This window comes from Phyllopteryx taeniolatus, chromosome 7 (assembly GCF_024500385.1).
Source record: "Phyllopteryx taeniolatus isolate TA_2022b chromosome 7, UOR_Ptae_1.2, whole genome shotgun sequence".
Lineage (NCBI taxonomy): Eukaryota > Metazoa > Chordata > Actinopteri > Syngnathiformes > Syngnathidae > Phyllopteryx > Phyllopteryx taeniolatus.
This window is the reverse complement of record NC_084508.1, coordinates 15,701,345-15,721,061: the sequence shown is the minus strand read 5'-3', so window position 1 is coordinate 15,721,061 and position 19,717 is coordinate 15,701,345. Positions and strand designations below refer to the sequence as shown.

At 40.5% G+C, this 19,717-nt stretch overlaps 1 protein-coding gene across 1 annotated transcript; it reads right to left on the bottom strand.

The window, feature by feature from the left end:
* Positions 1–346: 346 nt before the first annotated feature.
* lepr (leptin receptor) lies at positions 347–19,346 on the bottom strand. Its single transcript, XM_061778769.1, has 17 exons — positions 19,167–19,346; positions 16,873–16,925; positions 16,309–16,361; positions 14,908–15,132; positions 10,366–10,495; positions 9,503–9,690; positions 9,143–9,288; positions 8,029–8,170; positions 6,857–7,017; positions 6,670–6,775; positions 5,947–6,058; positions 5,192–5,409; positions 4,229–4,383; positions 3,357–3,510; positions 3,194–3,278; positions 2,974–3,049; positions 347–1,772 (listed from the first exon to the last, which is right to left on the bottom strand). Coding segments are annotated over exons 2-17 (2,802 nt in total). The 5' UTR covers positions 16,875–16,925; positions 19,167–19,346; the 3' UTR covers positions 347–923.
* Between the last annotated feature and the right edge of the window lie 371 nt (positions 19,347–19,717).

Genomic DNA, 19,717 nt, shown 5'->3' with positions numbered 1-19,717 from the left:
ACGTAAAAAGTCCTCAGAAAAAGTACACATTTGTTTACCAATGGCAGCCACAAAGGGGCGGCATATTACTATGGTTGAGTAGTCTCAGTGTCGCTTGTTGGTTTTTTTTTTTTTTTTTTTTAATTCTTTCAGATGGATCCTAGTGTGCGACATGTCAGAAGCTTCTCTGTTGGTTTTTTTTTTACTCGTCACGCATTTTAAACAAACGCTCTGATTCTCTGGAGCCACGTGAGTTTTAGATTCATACAACATTTTAACAAACTGTGGTTGTACAAAGTTCGGTGAAGAAAGGCGCTGGCCTCAATAAGTCACAGTGTTACTGGAGTATTAATAAAGACACACAAAATCTAATAACAAATAATTTATATTCACTATGAAAAATAGACAATATATAAATGTGCAACAACAGCTGTCATATTTCAGTATGTTCACTTTCATTTTCTGTTTTCAGATTTAGACTCACTGGACAATCAGAACAACGTAATGATCTGTGTATATTAATAAATGCAGATGTTTCTACACAGCTACTCTTTAGATCTTTGTATATTATATACAAAATCTATGAATTGACAGCATTCTTTTCGCTCTGGATATTCTCTTGAACCTCACATGTTTTATTCAGAATAACAACTGCAAAGAAGCAATTTGGTCCGGCCAAAACTTGGGACTCGGATCTATGGGCCCAATCACAATAAAATACATGCCCACTGTGAGGGTCATTAACCCACACTGAACAAAGAAATAGCAGCATCGATGAACATCACTCTGGAGTCACACACACCATTTGAAGCTTTTTGACGCTGTTGGACATTCTGTGTAAATTAAAGTCTGCAGGAACTGATTTCCATTTGAAAGTCTTTAGTGACGATGCAGTTCACAACACAGGAAATCGAACACGGAACATTGTGCCAATCACGCGGTTTTTAATCCGGCAGTTGCCTGATGTACGGCGCAGTCCTGAACTGTGGCATGTAGAGTGGCGATAAAACGCAAGTGGATGAGGAAAGTAGCTCAGTGGGCGGAAGGTGCGACTCCACTGAGCAGTCATCTCTGTTCAAAATAACACTTTTCAGCCGCTCTTCTTTCTGCTGGGCTTCTCCCGCACCCTCCTCATCCTCAGCTTGATAGTCCATGCCAAGACAGTACAAGTCCTTCTCTTCTGTCGCATCTTCTTGATCTGACGTTTCAGAAAGTTCCTCCACCGAGTTGTAGGAGCAGGATCGACGCGGGTCCTCCATCTCTCCGCCATGGCAACTCTCCAGTTCCCACAGGCCACCGGGGAAAGATCCAGAAATATCAGAGTTGTTGGCAGAGAAATTGCCCTCGTCACTGGAGCTGCTGCCACTGCCGTCCCGGGTGTGGAGATGAATGGACTGTTGCTGCTGCTCTGGGTTGGAGAGCAGCACTGTGGCATATGCTACTGAAGACTGGGCTGAATTCTCCATGATACTTGGTGAGGCGTCGACAAGCTGCAGCTCATCTAGCCGTGGGCTGGGAGTGCTTAAAATATCCAAATCTAGGACTGATGGGGGAATGTCACCCAAGAGAACCTCGCTGCCCACTGAAATATTTTGGTTCCCCTCAAGAAATGCAGGAAGGGACACTATGTCAGGAGTTGGGGACATAAGTGGACTTCGGACCAAGGCAGTGCTGAGAACCGAGAGGTTAGCCTTTTCCATGATGACCACTTTGGAAATGTTCTCAGAGGGGAGCAGCAGTGGCCAAGCTGGGAGTACATCTGAGGCGTGGAAGAGCTCCTGGAAGTTGTCAGCCTGCAGAAATTATTTTAAAAAAATAAGAACTTGACGGTGCTCTCTCTCTAAACTGTTTTCCAATCTTTATTCAGCCAAGGCACATTTTATATGAAATAAATCTCACTCCACTAAACATACATGTCACAAGAAGTGTACACTATATCCTGAAATAACGATCTGGGCGTTTAGTTGAAAACAAAACTATAATTCTGTTCTATGGCAAGAGGTGGATACGCAAGTTAATTGTGTATCCAATTCTTCTTCTTCTTCTAGTAGAAGAACATTTAATTGTTCTGCCTGTCACTATATGTTGCTGGCGTCAATAGATGAACAAAGATATATTATATGTAGTGAATAAGAATTTTTAGACCAATTCAGTCAAATCTGATCATTTCCCCGCAGTACACCTTATCTTTTACGGCACACACTGTGCCTCAGCAGAGTAGTTGTGAATCAGTGCTCTAGTCTAAACCATTTAGACTGGAACCTCCAAATTGGAATGCTTCTAAAGACAATTTGGAGTTCAGTCTACCTTTTCTGTGAAACAAAAAAGCCTCAAAAGTTTCTATTAAGTCATTATAGACAGTAATGGAGACTTCAGCTCAGTGAGCATCGAAATCATTATTCCCACCCTTTGTTTTTGTAATGCCACCACAGAAGGCTAGCGTGATGGCAATGGCAGTGTGATGACAACTAATTGCAATGTTGGAAAGCCGCAATCGCATCTGTCTTGGCTACTCAGTATATAATGGCTAAAGAGTCAATAGTACATTATCATTGATTAAAACAAAAATTGGAATGTGCATAGCAAAGTCAGCTCTGTCTAAGAGGGTAGCAGGTTAATGTAAAAAGGCTGACCTCACTGACTCGTTCAGTTCTCCCTCTGCACGTTTGCAACTGCGTCAAAGTTCATCTTGACAACGTAGTAAGTGAATACAGTATTTTGTTACTGTAGTTAACCAATTTGTACATTTATATGACGCTACCACACATTTTAAACTGTTGCAAATGTTAATAAATGCTTTATGACGGCGACAGTTTGACACGGGAACTGATTATTTCGACTTAAAAAAATGTGTGAATGGTGGTTTGTCCGTCAGCCCTGTGATTGACAGGTCGGCAGTCAAAGGTTGCCCAAAGTTAGCCGGGGGGCAGACTGCAGCTCACCCGTGGGAGCAGAAGATAATGCATAAATGAAAGTTTGCAGATATTGTTTTACCTTCTTAAAGTTGAGTCCTTTTGCCCAGGAGCATTTCTTTGGGTTGGGCACATCCTTCCACACAAACCGTTTCATCCTGACAACAAGTACAGCTAGTTTAAGGATGTGTTTACATATACATCTACAGCTTTTCCATTCCGATTCTTCTATCAGCTAAAACAATGCTGTGGCTGGTCAATTTATATAAATGTCATCAATGAAGCCACTTAGCTACTCTTACTGGTTCTGGGAGAGGGCCACGGTGACAAAGAGGACGATGGAGAGGAGGGTGATGATCAGCATCGTCATGTTGGCTGTAGGGTCTCCTGTGGTGGGTACATTATGTGGGAGAGGCACATCAGGAGTTCAGAAGTTCCAAAGAGGCGATATCAATGATGTGTTACCTCTACTGTTTTGGGGTATAGAGTAGTTCAAGACACTCCAGTCGCTCCAGTAGCCAGTGAGGTTGGTGGGAATGCACCTCACCTGAACCGTGTAAACCTGGCACATGTCCGGAATTGGAACCTCCGCCCACAGTACCGACACTGGATCATAGAGCTGCATTTAGTGAGAAGAAAAGGTTAAACCAAAGGCAAAGATCACAGTGGTATAGCAAAACCTCTGCCTTAACTCATCATCATTCTTGACTGAATGAAGGGGGGGGGGGGGGCATGAAGAAGAGTGTTATTTGCGGAATGGAAACCAGACTCGAGAAGTTCACACGTTCACCAGGATAAGTATTTTGACCGAAAACTTTGGTCCTATGGTTTCTGATAATTTCTTCGAAAAAAGGACAAGGATTTTTTAAAATGTATTTAATGTAACATTGTGTTTTCAAGACATACAGTAACAAAAAGAACTTCAAACTGATTATGACGTTAGCCACTAGTGTACACTACTAGTGTGTCCGTCTGTCATTGCAACACAGATGTGAAGTATTTGTTGACTACTTGCCATCTTGTGTTAGGAATAGCGTGTAGCTAACATTGTTACTATAAGAACATATTATTCCATATAAAGGGGTTTCCCTGAAAGGTTTAAAACAATATCTCACAAGACTTTTTTCTTTTAGAGTTTCTGATAGAAAATATTAACTAAAAAAAAACATCCAATATCAAAATTCACAGCTGGAAAAGAAAACAAAACTTCTGATTCAGACATTTTACATATGTTTGTACTTACTAGGTGGGTCTTCAAAGGAATTGTATTTCAAAGAACTATAGTATTTAGTGATCAAACTCATTTTGCTATTTTAAATGGTTCCAGAATAACTCACCTTCCACTCTGGTTGAGCTCTCATGGCAGAAGGACAGCGGAGACGGAACTGACACTGGAGCCCCTGTACAGGAAAAGACGGAGGCTCCCATGTGATCCTCAGGACCCCACTTCTCAGATTCACTGCCGTCACATTAGTTGGTGGGTGGGGCTTTACTGCAAGTCAGACAATTGAGGACCAGACCGTATTAGTTTATATAACCTTAGAAAAATATCCAGGACACAATATATAATGATATTTAATTCAAGATAATAACGTTCAGTTTTGACTGACACGGTCAAAGAGGTACTCCTTTCACAGTACAGGTACTGTAGAACTGCACTGCCACATACTGAGAGCTGTGTCTAATATTTGCTTACCTCAAAAACCTGAGGAGCAGCTCCAAGTATGTTGCTGCATAGTTCTATGTATGAAGACAAATTTTATTTTCTGAATATTTCAAAAAAAATGCTGTATGTGGCAATCTAGTAGTGAAAGCAGAGCATTATAAGCTGGCAGTCAATATATTTTTGAGGTATTTATAGATTATTTTAGGGTGTATTTAATGGCATATTTAAACAAAAAAATAGGTCAAAAGTCAAAAGGAAGTGTTGCCTGATTGTCTTTGCAGACATTTAAGACAATTATATACAGGGGTCAGCCACAACGTTTTGACCACTTGCACAATATAGTGTAATGCTATTCAATACAAGATCAATATTCTGGCTTTACAAAGATGATAATGCCCAGTTTTGATCGGCACTGCTAAGGTGGGTTCATTTTTGTGGTTGTAGTTTGCAGTGTACAAGCGTACTGCATCATGCGTGTATCGTATTTTAGTTACCTGAGAGAGTACACAAATATTAAGAAGTTTATAATGCATATAACATTTTTAAAAAGTCTTTTTTTTTTTTTTTAATTCAATTTGTCCCCCTCCAGGTAATTGGATTCCTGCTGCCTTTTCCTGGTTTGCAGTTCGCTTACCATGATCTATAGGTAATATGTAGAAGGGTTTGGATCTGAAAGGGCCCTGATGGGACAGCCCCTCCAGCCACAGTTTGTAGCAATTCATCCGTATAGGCTTGATGGTGCAGACTTGTTGGTCGGACTCGAGGATCGGCACACATTTAGGCCCCATCGCTCCAACTTTCTCGCCCTTTTTCTCTCTCTCCTCCATCTCGTCACAGGATAGATGAGACCATCTGTAGTGAAAGACTGAAGATTTTTAGGATGGCAATCATCTTTATTTGGTATGATATTTCATATTTAGAATACCTCAATGTATCCAACCCATGTAAAGAAATTACATTGAATTATTCCATTGGGGAAAATGGTTATAATGAATGAAAATGAAATGCTCTTTGACTATATTACAATAACTTGTAGAAAAGACGCGAAGAAAACCATTTGAAGTGCGGCACAACAGTTACAAAACATGTCTCAACAGGAACGCTAACTATTAGGCTTTTCTCTTCACTGATTTATGTACAAATTAATTCACTGCTCTGAGGAGGGGGGGAGAAAACTATTATATTGAGCAACTTCCTGGCATCTTCTTGCTGTGCAGGATTGGACACATGCATTTATAGGGTGTGCCCAAAAGGAGCCTTGCCTCATTCAGTACACTGTGTTCAGTGAAGTTGCGCGGAATAACAAGGGTTTATTTGAGTATTCACTAATATGAGGACATGTGAGGGCACTCCAAAGTCAATAGCAACTAAATAAAAATCATGACCTACAAGAATTGGAATGTTGGTTTTTGGGGTTGGTTGAACCACGGCGTGTTTTTCCAGCGACAGGTCAGAGCATCAATATCACCACTGGTTTTACATGTGATGTCAACAGAGGCTCCTGCAAAAATACAGAGATACACTTAGATTGTGGAAAAGGAAAACAGGAACAGCTCACGCTTCATTGTGATACTCGGGTTTGCATTGTCACATGTCTCCACTCTCTTTCCTGCTTTTGTCAGCAGCAGGAAGAAGGAACAAATACTTTCAAAACATCAAAGGTGAAAGCATAAAAATTATTACAGAATTACATAATAACCAGCCATCCATCTTTTATACCACTTATCCTCATTAGTGTCATGGGTGTGCTGTAACCTTTTCCAGCTGACTTTGGGCGAGAATACCCTGGACTGGTTGCCAGTCAGTTGCAGGCCACATTATGGACAAATATAGACAAACACTCGTTCACTGTCACACCTTTAGTCTTCAATTAACCTAACATGCATGCAAGCTGGAGTATCTGGAGAAAACGCACATAAGCACGGAGACAACATTCAAACTCCATACAGAAAGGCGGGAGCCCAGCTTCGATCCCCCAACCAGGTACTAACCACTGTGTCACCATAATACGGTATATGATGATATAATTATTATTCTTTGTTTTTTAAATGTTAAAAGCTCCAAAATGTAGATGTAGTTTTGCTGTTGTTTATGAACTAGACTACAACTCACCTTCTATATAGATGGTGCTGTAAGGGAGGTTCCACTCCTTTGTAACCCTACACTGTAGCATGTCATACATCCCAGAGTCTGATGGCTGTATCGTGATGTGACTGACCTAGTTTGGACAACATTTAGTGAGGACAATGGTTTGGAAAAATACCACAATCATGGAAAGAAGGTAAGCTTGCACCCATACCCATTGATTGACTGAGTGATACTGGCTGGGGGAGACAGACTGTTGGAAGTTCAGCACCCACACGGCAGAGTTGGCATTGATGCTGTGGTCGTTGAACACACAATAAACGCTTACGTTCTCCCCCGTATGGGCCAAAACTTCTTCAGGGATGTAGCTCACCACTGAACATACACATACAAATATTATATATGTAAAGGCAGCAAAACACAGGCCAAAAAGAATACAGAAAATAAGTCAAATAGGCTAATATGAGTGTTTATTGGCATTACATTTTTCTATTGGACAGAACATTTTAGTCAGGTCAGTCATTGGATGAAAAGGTACACTAGCAAAAATATTTTATTTACATTTGCTGGTTTTCCTATTTTTCTGCTGTGATACAGCACATTACAGTATATCAATAGTACCATGTGTCTAAAACAACAAAAAAACATGAGCATCTGCAAATATTTTCATTATTCTTCACTTTAAGTCTAAAACTGGTCACACCAATCATCTGTCTTAGTAAATTACATTTAAATTACACCACTATAGAAGGGCAGTAAATAGATTGTAACAACATGGACATGCTTCCAAGATGAGCCCAAGATGTGCGATTTGTAGCAGGTCTATAATGGTGAGCTGACCTTTACAGTCCGTTGACGTTGGCCATAATAGGACAAGTGTCTTATTAAAGGCTATTGCTAATGAGCAACAGCCATTTTTAATGCTCAAGCGCTGATATAAACTTACCTAGGAAATAATTGAGGTCATTGGATTAATGCAACACATTCGAAAATGAATCCTCTCTTTGAGCAACGTGGACCAGTCGGGTTTATGCAGATGTTAGCGACGTAAGGTTGGCACAAGGCAGAAGACCAAACAGGTCTGACTGAGATTCATCACAACACCATTATTAGTTTTTTTCCCCCTGACCATAACTGCGTCACATAACACCAAAATAAAATTTCTGATTTTAATGACTGACTGCCTCAGTCTAAAATGTGGAGTTCAATCCAAAACACTCTGTGACAAAAATCATTCAAGTAGTAAACAATAGTAAACAAGTGTGTGTGTGTGTGTATGACTGTGCGCGTCCATGTATGTCTGTGTGTATGCCTGTTGAATGTCTTTAGAATGTCAAACTCTGTCAAAAAAACAACAGCAACGCAAAAGAAAGAAGTGTTCCTTACTGCCGAGGTAGATGAGATAGGGTTGACTCCAGTTGCTCCACAATGGAGGTTCCTGAAGGCCAGAGCAGCGAACCTGCATCGTGTAGTTGACTTCAGGCTTCAGGCCCAGAATCAACCTGCGATCCAGGCCTGTCGACACCACCTGCAGGCAGCAGGGAGAGGTGAGAAAACGCCTGCATGCTGAAATATGTCAGTTGGCCTCGCTTTAATAAAAACAATGATGTTTTCCCAATATCCTTAAGCGTTACCACAACACAAAATCCTAACATTTATATTGGATCAGGATGTTTGTCGAAGTATTTGAAACACTTTTTAAATGAATTAATTTGCTAGTGTAACATGCTGAATGATAAACATTTCCTTGACTGCCTGTCAGCAAGTAACACATACATGAAAAGCAAACAGTCAAAGTGGATAACCTGGTGACCTGCTGCATATGTACTGTAACATGTAAAGTCTTGTGTGTCACGTCATCGTCAGCTGTCAATTTATTTAACAATAATTAAAATACTTAGACCAATCACAAACCCTGTCAGGTTGCTTTTTCAATGCACAGTACCAGCTAAGCTTTACTCGCCTCGGTTTGGGCCATCGCCATTGGTTTACTACTCCAAATTAATGCGCCTCAGTAGTCACAGGGAACTGCGAAAACCATTCTGCATTAAACGCATCTGTCAGAAATAAGGGTCGCCTGTATTTGTATGAATGAATTCTCTGAATGTGGCTGTGGGCCATTGTAAACTGGCACATATTGTTTTTCCAGAAAACGGAAGCTCTGCAGTAAAGTGGAGACGGTGGAGTATAATAATGCAGCGTCCAGAACTAAAGTTCAGAAATCGGGTAAGCTTTTTCAGCATCTGTGTTTACTTGTTCATTTCTAGTCATGTATCCTCAGTTGTTACAATGCTACGGCGATGAATGAAGGACCAGCAGCGACTGACATCACCAATATGGTTTTGGAATCCTGACTGATCAAGTACTAGAAATAGTACCGGCTTTTATCTGTGTGAGCGGTGTCCAGTAGGTACCGTGCAATGCAAAATGGCAATTAATACACAACACATAATTGTATATAGTACCAAACAAAAAATGTATACTAAGGATTAGTATTCACCTGCCAAGAAGGACGAGTGTCATTTGAGTATCGGACCTCATATCTTAATGCGCCGGAAACATAGTCTTTTGGCTCATCCCACTGTAAAATCAGTTCTGGCTTGATGGTCTGGAAATGTGACAGGTTCAGAGGACTCCTGGGTTTCACTGCAAGATAAAAATCATATAAATCAAGCACTAATAGTACCAGTTGGAAAATTACAACCATAATGTGACACTGACTAAAGCCAATTGTATACTTTACCTAAAACTCATTTCATTGTTGGGTCGTTCTGACTTTGTTTTGGATAGAACTTTTCGAAGGATTTTGAACATACATAAACACATAAAAACATTTCAAAAAGAAAGTTCTTTTTTTTACCAGGTCGAGCTGGTACGTTGAGCAGAACTGGTCCAGCTTCACAGCCGGATATGATGACATTTACAATGGTAACAAAACTCGCAGGGCCAATGGGAATTGAGCACATGCAAGAATCCTTTGTTTCACAAACAACAGGTTCATAAGATTCCATACTCGTGTGGTTCATTTTTGTATAATTTTGGGGGAAGCTGGAAATGGAGACAAAAGATCATTTACTTTTGGTGAGGTTATTTTCTCAATGAAGTCACATAGAAAAAAAAAATATATATATCCATTCCTATAACAACTTCATGTGCAGGTAAAAACATTCAAATGTAAAACATCTCAATGTTTTAAGTAACTGTGTTTCAGGACATTGACACATAATGTCATCTGTTACATTTGGTAGGAATGTGCCTCTTTGCTCATATTCATATTGCCCTCTTCATAAAATTTGACAGATTTGACACATTTCTTTCCCAATATTGTATTCACGATGCATGAAATTAACATTATGATATTACATGAGACTGATAATCATAGGAAGGTCACATGAAATGTTACTGTGACAACCGGAAGCTAAGTGCTAAATTGCTTAGTGGCCTTCACACTTCAACATGGTCACAGGTAGAGTGAGGAGAAGGCTCCACCTACTGAGTTAAGCCACACCAGGGTTAACATGCAGAATCAAACAACTTAGATGAGTTTTGAATTTGTCTTTCAGCCACCCACGGAGAAAGCCTGGAGGGCGAGTGATCTTAAGTGACTTGACATCTGCTGATCAAAAGTCACATGCGTGTTTAAATTGGAAGGAGACAATTTGGGGACGTGCGCACACGTGGCGGAAAACAACAGGAATCAAATAAAAGCAGTTTCATACTCACATCAAGCGCTGTAGGCTAACTGCCACAAGAGCAGAGTTCAACCTGCCTGAAGGAAGTTTGGGAACCCCCAAATCACAAGTCAAAGTTTCCCAGTTTTCATCAATCCCGCACAGCATGTTCAAACAGGTGCCTGTCAACACATTTACATTACATTCACATGAAACTGAAACTTGGAAAGCAGCACCAATTAAATGTTACTTCCTATTTAAGGTTTCTGAGAAAAAGGAATGATTAAAGCCTTTCAGAAATTAAGTCATTTGGAAATTTTAAAATGTAGAGCCATTTCTATGTCATGAGAAACAAATATTTTGATATTTCCTGCCAATTTCTTTTTTTTTTTTTTTTTTTTTTTTTAAACAGACATCTGTACATTATATCAAATGTATACACTCTGTAGGTACACACAACGGAATATTGGATATTTTCATGAATAGAGAAATGTTACAAAGAATAGCACAAATGTGTAATTTTTGGAAACATACATGAAAAATAGTAATAATATATGAATATAATGTTTTTCATTAATGAAAGCTACTGCCCGTTTTCTTCAGTTGATCATTAATAGTTGTCCAAGAACTTAGTCGGACATTGTACAAACAAATAAGATTTTTTTTTTAATTACAGTGAATTGTCCACTAAAAAGTGCAGTATGCACTGCTGAGTCGACAAACAATCTTCAGACAAAGGTGTTTGTTTAGGATGTTGGAGAGAGTCATTATTTTATTTATTTATTTATAATAATTTTTCACATGAAATGCGACTAAATTCTTATGTTCATACCTATATGTCCAGGGCCTATTTTCAGACACTAGTATGTATTTCAGTTGACAAATAATCTGAGTAGTAAAAGCCTTTAAATTGATAGCCATGTAAAAATATTTGAACACAATGTATAACTATGACCAGGGGCAAAGTACTGTCATTTTATCTTCCCCATCTAATTCGCTTTGATTGGACCAGAAGATGAAATACGATGAGCAGATTATTGATGTTTTTCACAGCAGACCAGCCATCTCCCCTACATCTCAGCATTACACACCATCATCTTTACCACTGCACTAATAATATCCAGTAATAATATCCATTTATATTTTATAACTGACACCCACAATCATTTTGTAAACAATCACGAAAGTGTGTATGTACAGTATGTATGTATGTATGTATGTATGAATGCATTTCCCCCAAATAAAACTAATTCCAAGTAGTTTTCTCCCATACTGTAGAGTAAGAGGCTTGATCTCATCACAGCCATGTATTGGATCACAGCACAGGAGTGTCATGGTCCCCCACCTTAACCAGAGGCTGCAGGGAATGCCAGATAAAATGGCAATAAAGTGCAACGATCCTGTGGGAGTGATCTTTGCCAGTGACAAGTGATTGTGCGGCATTGTGATCCCATGACACACTGTCTGCTGTTTTCTATGATGAGCAGTAGTTACATCATTAGCCCTTTGGCTTGGTGTATCAAGAGCTTTATTTTTTTTTAACAGTCACGGCTGTGTTCCTTCATGCAATGACTGATGTTTGGCCTCGACTGAATCGGTCAACAAGAGTGAATCGTCACATCTCATAATAGAAGTAAACAAAACACTGCATATATAAAAGTCTGCTCTAATTCAAGTCAAGTATGTTTTTAATTTTAACACACAAAGCCAAAGGCTGAACAATTGTGATTTAGATAGCGCTCAACCTTAACAGTATACAGCGGGAAACGGAAAGTATTCAGACCCCCTTACATTTTTCATCCTGTAATATTGCAGCCATTTGCTAAAATCATTTAAGTTAATTTTTTTTCCTCTCATGAATGTACACACAGCACCCCATATTGACAGGAAAAAAAGGAACAGAATCGTTGAAATTTTTGTAGATTTATTAAAAAAGAAAAACTCAAATATCACACAGCCATAAGTACTCAGACCCTTTGCTCAGTATTTAGTAGAAGCACCCTTTTGCACTAATACAGCCATGAGTCTTTTGGGGAATGATGCAACAAGTTTTTCACACCTGGATTTGGGGATCCTCTGCCATTCCTCCTTGCTTATCCTCTCCAGTTCTGTCAGGTTGGATGGTTAACGTTGGTGGGCAGCCATTTTCAGGTCTCTCCAGAGATGCTCAATTGGGTTTAAGTCAGGGCTCTGGCTGGGCCATTCAAGAACAGTCACGGAGTTGTTCTGAAGCCACTCATTTGTTATTATAGCTGTGCGCTTAGGGTCAGTGTCTTGTTAGAAGGTGAACCTTCGGCCCAGTCTGAGGTCCTGAGCACTCTGGAGAAGGTTTTCGTCCAGGATATCCTTGTACTTGGCCATATTCATCTTTCCTTCGATTGCAACCAGTCGTCCTGTCCCTGCAGCTGAAAAACACCCCCACAGCATGATGCTGCCACCACCATGCTTCACTGTTGGGACTGTATTGGACAGGTGATGAGCAGTGCCTGGTTTTCTCCACACATACCGCTTATAATTAAGACCAAAAAGTTCTATCTCGGTCTCATCAGACCAGAGAATCTTATTTCTCACCATCTTGGAGTCCTTCAGGTGTTTTTTTTTTTAGCAAACTCCGTGTGGGCTTTCATGTGTCTTGCACTGAGGAGAGGCTTCCGTCAGGCCACTCTGCCATAAATCCCCGACTGGTGGAGGGCTGCAGTGATGGTTGACTTTCTAGAACTTTCTCCCATCTCCCGACAGCATCTCTGGAGCTCAGCCACAGTCATCTTTGGGTTCTTCTTTACCTCTCACCAAGGCTCTTCTCCCCCGATTGCTCAGTTTGGGCCAGACGGCCAGCTCTAGGAAGGGTTCTGGTCGTCCCAAACGTCTTCCATTTAAGGATTATGGAGGTTACTGTGTTCTTAGGAACCTTAAGTGCCGCAGGATTTTTTTTGTAACCATGGCCATATCTGTGCCTTGCCACGATTCTGTCTCTGAGCTCTTCAGTCAGTTCCTTTGACCTCGTGATTCTCATTTGCGCTGACATGCACTGTGAGCTGTAAGGTCTTATATAGACAGGGGTGTGGCTTTCCTAATCAAGTCCAATCAGTATAATCAAACACAGATGGGACTTCAATGAAGGTGTAGAATCATCTCAAGGATGATCAGAAGAAATGGACATCACCTACATTAAATATATGAGTGTCACAGCAAAGGATCTGAATACTTATGGCTGTGTGATATTTCAGTTTTTCTTTTTTAATTAATCTGCAAAAATTTCAACAATTCTGTTTTTTTCTGTCGATATGGGGTGCTGTGTGTACATTAATGAGGGAAAAAATTAACTTAAGTGATATTAGCAAATGGCTGCAATATAACAATGAGTGAAAAATTTAAGTGGGTCTGAATACTTTCCATACCCACTGTACCTATGGAGACCTATAAACTTGACTTTTCCAACAGTGATTCACCAAAATGTAACTTTCTTCTATGACCCTTGTCTCAATAACCCTACACAAATATGGGGATACAAACACAGCCAGCAACTGTGCGCCCATTGCCATCCTTTCACTTGTCTCCAAAGTACTTGAAAAGATTGTTGCTGAGCAACTAATAAACTATCATGAATCCAACCAGGCGGCACGGTGGCCGACTGGTTAGAGCGTCAGCCTCACAGTTCTGAGGACCCGGGTTCAATCCCCGGACCCACCTGTGTGGAGTTTGCATGTTCTCCCCGTGCCTGTGTGGGTTTTCTCCGGGCACTCCGGTTTCCTCCCACATCCCAAAAACATGCATTAATTGGAGACTCTAAATTGACCGTAGGCATGACTGTGAGAGCGAATGGTTGTTTGTTCCTATGTGCCCTGCGATTGGCTGGCAACCAGTTCAGGGTGTACCCCGCCTCCTGCCCGATGACAGCTGGGATAGGCTCCAGCACGCCCGCGACCCAAGTGAGGAGAAGCGGCTCAGAAAATGGATGGATGGATGAATCCAACCAATTGCAGTATGCGCACCGGTTTGGGTTTAGACATAAATACCCAACCGAGATGGCTGACTGCTATCTTTTAGAAAAACTAAAAGCACCACTGGACAAAGGCCATGTAGTTGGTGCTGTGTTCGATTTGTGGCTGATATCGCAAAGCAAATGCCTTGGACTACTGATTCTCTGTGTGGTTTGAGTACCACTAGTGGTACACGGGCTATCTTTAGTGGTCCACAAAACAATCACTGAATTACGTATGATTAACAATTAATTAAAAAGTAATTGATCCCAGTCCAACAAGCAGCTATGGGATCCAATACATGGCTCGTCAAAAAAATGCATCTGAACAATAGTGAAAAACTAAATGTATGCATCACCAATAGCATCTGTATTAGCATTAGAATTAACTGCGCTTTCCTTAGACAATGACCCACCGCACAAATATTTGTAGAAATGCCCTGCTGTGAAGTTGTTTCTTCAGAAGAAGTTGTTTTTGCATAGTCCTGCTCATAGAATTCACAATAATCATCAAATTAGCTAAGATAATTTTAACATCCTACAAAGTATAACAGAATGATCTAAAAATGCGTTCAATGACATTTCTGCACAAGTATGATTATGAAAAGGTCTTACTACCAGAGGCCTTATTAGGACTTGATCCAACTGAAATGCTCCTGAAGTAGCAGTGAGGGTGTTGTGGGAGGTTTGTTTCAGAACGGTTTCTCTCAGGTGGAGGCGTGCCGCCACCCTTCCTTTCGTGTGCTGAGGGTGAGTCATAGCACAGTTGGTCCTGCCACGGCAAGTCTCGAGCACCTGAAAGGAGTCCTGCTCCCTCCTCAGGCTTCAAGCACAATGTTCCTAGTGACAGAGAGACGGTGGGGTGAGCAGTGGTTCTCCTATATAAACACTTTCACAGTTTATTCTGTCTGTTTCTTCTTTTGCAAGAGTGAAGTGCAAAAAGTGTCCTTATAGTGAATTCCGTCAGTGGCTATAACATGGCATGTATTGGATTAGGGGGTAACTGATTATTGATTTAACTTTGGTGAAAGTGATGTCACTTGTTTGTCAACTGGCAGGGGACAATAAATTCACTTTATTTTATTTTCTTTTTTCTCCACTCGAGGGAAATCTGTCTTCTCTACAACTACGTCAAGTGTGTCAAGAATGGAATGCGTCTTTCAGGTTATTGTAGGACTTCATACAACATGCTCAGTGTTACCTCATCGATTCCCAAGTGAACTGTTCAGAATTGGGAAGTTGACTTTTATGATAAAAGTGAAACTTCAAATTCAACCTGGTCTTGTTTGTTTTGTTGACTTGACTCACTGTTGACTTGTATAACTTTTTGTGTATATCTACCTTCAATAAACAGCAAAACATTGTTTTCAAGTTCGGGGGGGTGAGGGATTGTATTTAATCTACGTAGTTTACATTTTTGAAAATGGCATACTGTATACAGGTAATTAATAACATGCTCCCAATTGAAATGTTGACTACAATCAGTAAACCACTTGGGCAGACAATACAACTTAAAGGATAAACTATCACAGCATTACTAATGCCCTTACTGTCACCACTAAAAAAAATCACTATTCAGAAATGCATTTCTAATACTAACGTAAGGTATTTAAAATACTAACTAATCATTTCAGTCATCACTATTCTGTACAATTCTTAAATTAACTTACACAGCATGACACAGTGAAGAGCAAAACATGGAAGACAATACTGGGATTCACATCATATTACAAGATAAAAAAAAATCATCACAACTACTTGGACATGAGACAGCAATAATACAGCACATCATAAAGCACCGTATTGGTATAACGCTTTCAATGAAAATATTTAAAAATGATGTGGGAACATGGATTGTTAAAAGCAATTTTCTTTCACTATTAATGTCAACTATAATCAATAAAACCAGTTTACACCTGATGTGAGGAGAGCTTAAAATGATACATGAAAAAAAGTCGACCAGCTCACATTGGAGCCATAGACACTTCAGAGCTCACATCTGGAGGTTAAACTCACCGCTGGATATCAGCAAAACATGGGTGAGGACGGACAACATCGCAGATTGACACCTGTGGAGAGACAAAAATAGGGTATGTGAGAGAAAAAAAAACTCAAGGATTTAGCCTGCATTTTGACCCAAGAAAACCTAAATGAAAGGGGATCATTATTAAGCAGCCTATTGTGTTGTGATGATTATATCAAAACAGCAACGAAGATCATTTTTTTTACATTGCCATTTTTATTTATGAAGAAGAACTGTGTACTTAATTAACCTGATATCACAATGCAATAATTAGGCATATAATTCCTGCTTTTTGACATTTCATGGCTTTTGTTCTGTATCCTTACCAGTTCCTATACAGTCAATTGGTTTACTCTTGTTTTCATAGACTGATGCTATCAGGTAGTTGTAATGCCAATGTTATAATTCGCACCACTCTTCTGTCATACTAATGATGTCAGGCACTGTTTTGACACCGCCCAGTGCAATCATTCCACACAGTCAGGCTTTCACACTCGGCGCGTTCACTTTCACAGTAAAAATCTTATTGATTGTGATGACTACAGGCCACTACTTACATTGTTGCATTCAAAGAGTGGGCATGGCTTTGCTGGACTTGTCCTAGCTTTTACTGCATGAAAAAGAAAAAGTGATTTGTGATTGTTTATTCGCTTTAAAACAATTTAAAAATCCATCCATCCATCGATTTTCTGAGCCGCTTCTCCTCACTAGGGTCGCGGGCGTGCTGGAGCCTATCCCAGCTATCATCGGGCAGGAGGCGGGGTACACCCTGAACTGGTTGCCAGCCACTCGCAGGGCTCATACAAACAAACAACCATTCACATTCACAGTCACACCTACGGGCAATTTAGAGTCTCCAATTAATGCATGTGTTTGGGATGTGGGAGGAAACCGGAGTGCCCGGCGAAAACCCAAGCAGGCACGGGGAGAACATGCAAACTCCACACAGGCGGGGCTGGGGATTGAACCCCGGTCCTCAGAACTGTGAGGGTGACACTCTAACCAGTCGTCCACCGTGCCGCCAAATTTAAAAATAAATAAATCCCCCACTTGTGCCCGTCACGTCATCACAATGAACATGGATCAGTTTGAGGAATGACAAGCAGCATTTAGATAAGAATGACCAATTGAATTAGCTTTTTTTTTTTTTTGGTAGGACATCCAATGTTTATTCATAAATTAATTATTTGCTTGTTTTGACCCACGTAAACGAGCAAAAGGGCAAGTGATATCATATGACTTCACACCAGCTGGTAAGCACGTGTATTAATTAATTCAGTGATATCATAGACCTGAGCCAAAATGAAAAACATCCCCTTATACAGGTGAACTGTGATCAGTGAATGTGAGTATTTGTGAATGTGTTGAGGGGTTTGTTGGCAGTGAGCGACACAGAGAATGGGGTGCTTTGGAAACAGTAAGTGGAAGCCATATCCCCATAAAACGCTTGCATCACTTATTGTCATCACAATTGTCTGAAGAGCAGTTTAGTTTTACTCAACTCCAGATGTTCCAAACGAGCATGAAAATTCATTAAAAAAAAAGTTGTGTGCTGAGTCATAACTGTTAAGCAGTGCACAATTTCTGGAGTTCCGTTTCCAAGAGACCTGACAGGGTGAAACTGTTCGAGAACGCTGCTATGACTTATTCAATAAAAGCTACAAACTGTAACATCCTGATTCAGACTATGGTTATGCCATGTCAACATTTTAATGTGCACCTGTGATGTGCTATTACAAGAATCTTTCACTACAGCAGGGGTCACCAACCTCTTTGAAAGTCAGAGCTACTTATTACAAACACCGTCCATTTTCTATACGGCTTATTCCCTTTAGGGTTGTAGGCGCCGGCCTATCCCAGCTGACTTTGAGAAAAAAGGTTAAATCCACCCTGGATCGGTTGCCAGTCAGGCAAAAGTCACAAAAGAGACAGACAACAATTAACACAGTCAATGAGTGGGAACTAAACCTGTGCTGTCTGCAGGCGAGTGACCTGCTACACCATTTTTGTCACGGGCCACATCGCAGTTATGGTTCCACTCGCAGGGGCGTTATGGCTGCAAACCCATATGATGGCCTCATATTATTACATATACACAAATTAATGGATAATTACTTTTTAAATCAGAAGCCAGTAAAAACTCTTTGTTCAACTACAGTATTAATCAATTGTATTTCAAAAGGGGGGTTGATAACAAAAAATGCTTGCAATAACTCAATATTTTTAAAAGTGAAGCCAATTTGCAATTTTGGCATTTTAGCAAGAAACACAAAGTCGATGCACACTCCCGCGGGCCACATAAAATGACGCGGCGGTCCGGGTCTGGCCCCCGGGCCACCAGTTTGACACCAGTGTGCTACACCATCTGTTAAGTCTTCTCGTTTTACATCATGCACACCTTTGAATTTCATCTTCTGCGGAAACAACGTTATTACATTAAGCAAGTGAGCCATTTGCCCCTCGTGCATTTTCCACATGCAAAGGGAGCTCCTGGTTCCTGAGCGCTCTTTGCCAGCTACACATCCTCGACTGACTCACCTCCGGCCAGTGAGACAAACAGGAGAGAATTGGCTTCACTACCAGTATCATCCATCATTATTTCAGTGATCACCGCCAGCAGCAAAACTCCATACGTACAGTAATTATCTCAGACAGTGGCGTGGGAAAGACAACCAAGAAAGTGCAGATAGTAGGAAAAGAACTAGTCGGACATTTACTATATGCTGCACGCTTACTCTCTGACAATAGTCAATAGTAGACTCATGAATACAGATAAATGAAAATCCACCAGAAGCTAATCAAATTACGAGTACCATTACGACAGCATAAAACAAAAGAAATGTGTTCTTACATCACCTGGGCTACCCTCGGTCTGGTTCCGTTAAGTCACCCCGAGTTTGAAATCCTCACTAAAAGTCTGATAACTTTTGGAGTGACTTTTCGTGTTGGCGCTTGCCAGGTGCCCACCACTGCAATCACGATGGCGCTCGAGGCTCGACTGGACTGGCAGCAGACGGGAGGGCGTCAGGCAGCCCAGCTCCCGGAAACAGGAGTAGTGACGTCACTACAAAATGGGTGGAACCCACAGAGATACATTCAAGCCACCTCGGAAATCCATGCTCTTATCCGGATTTTTTATTTTTTATTTATTTATTTTAATTTTTTTTTTTTTGGGGCACTCTGCTGCGCTTCAGACATTTTCAGGGGTATATAATTTTATTGGTGTGTTTTACAACTGGATAACTTACTGGCATGTTTATTATCTACATAACATTTGGCAGCTCGGTTTCCAGAGGTGGCAAAAACACACGCACTCAGAACATAAGAAGAAGTCTGATAATTGTGTAAAAAACAATGTACTAGTTTAACAACTATATTTAAGTAAAAGTTAAAAAAAAAAAT

What these genes read in the sequence shown, in the direction of transcription:
- lepr (XM_061778769.1), bottom strand. An exon ending in CAGCACCATCTATATAGAAG is followed by an intron (nt 6,059 to 6,669) that starts GTGAGTTGTAGT and finishes GTATTTTTGCAG; the next exon opens with GAGCCTCTGTTGACATCACA. An exon ending in TATACCCCAAAACAGTAGAG is followed by an intron (nt 3,279 to 3,356) that starts GTAACACATCAT and finishes TACCCACCACAG; the next exon opens with GAGACCCTACAGCCAACATG.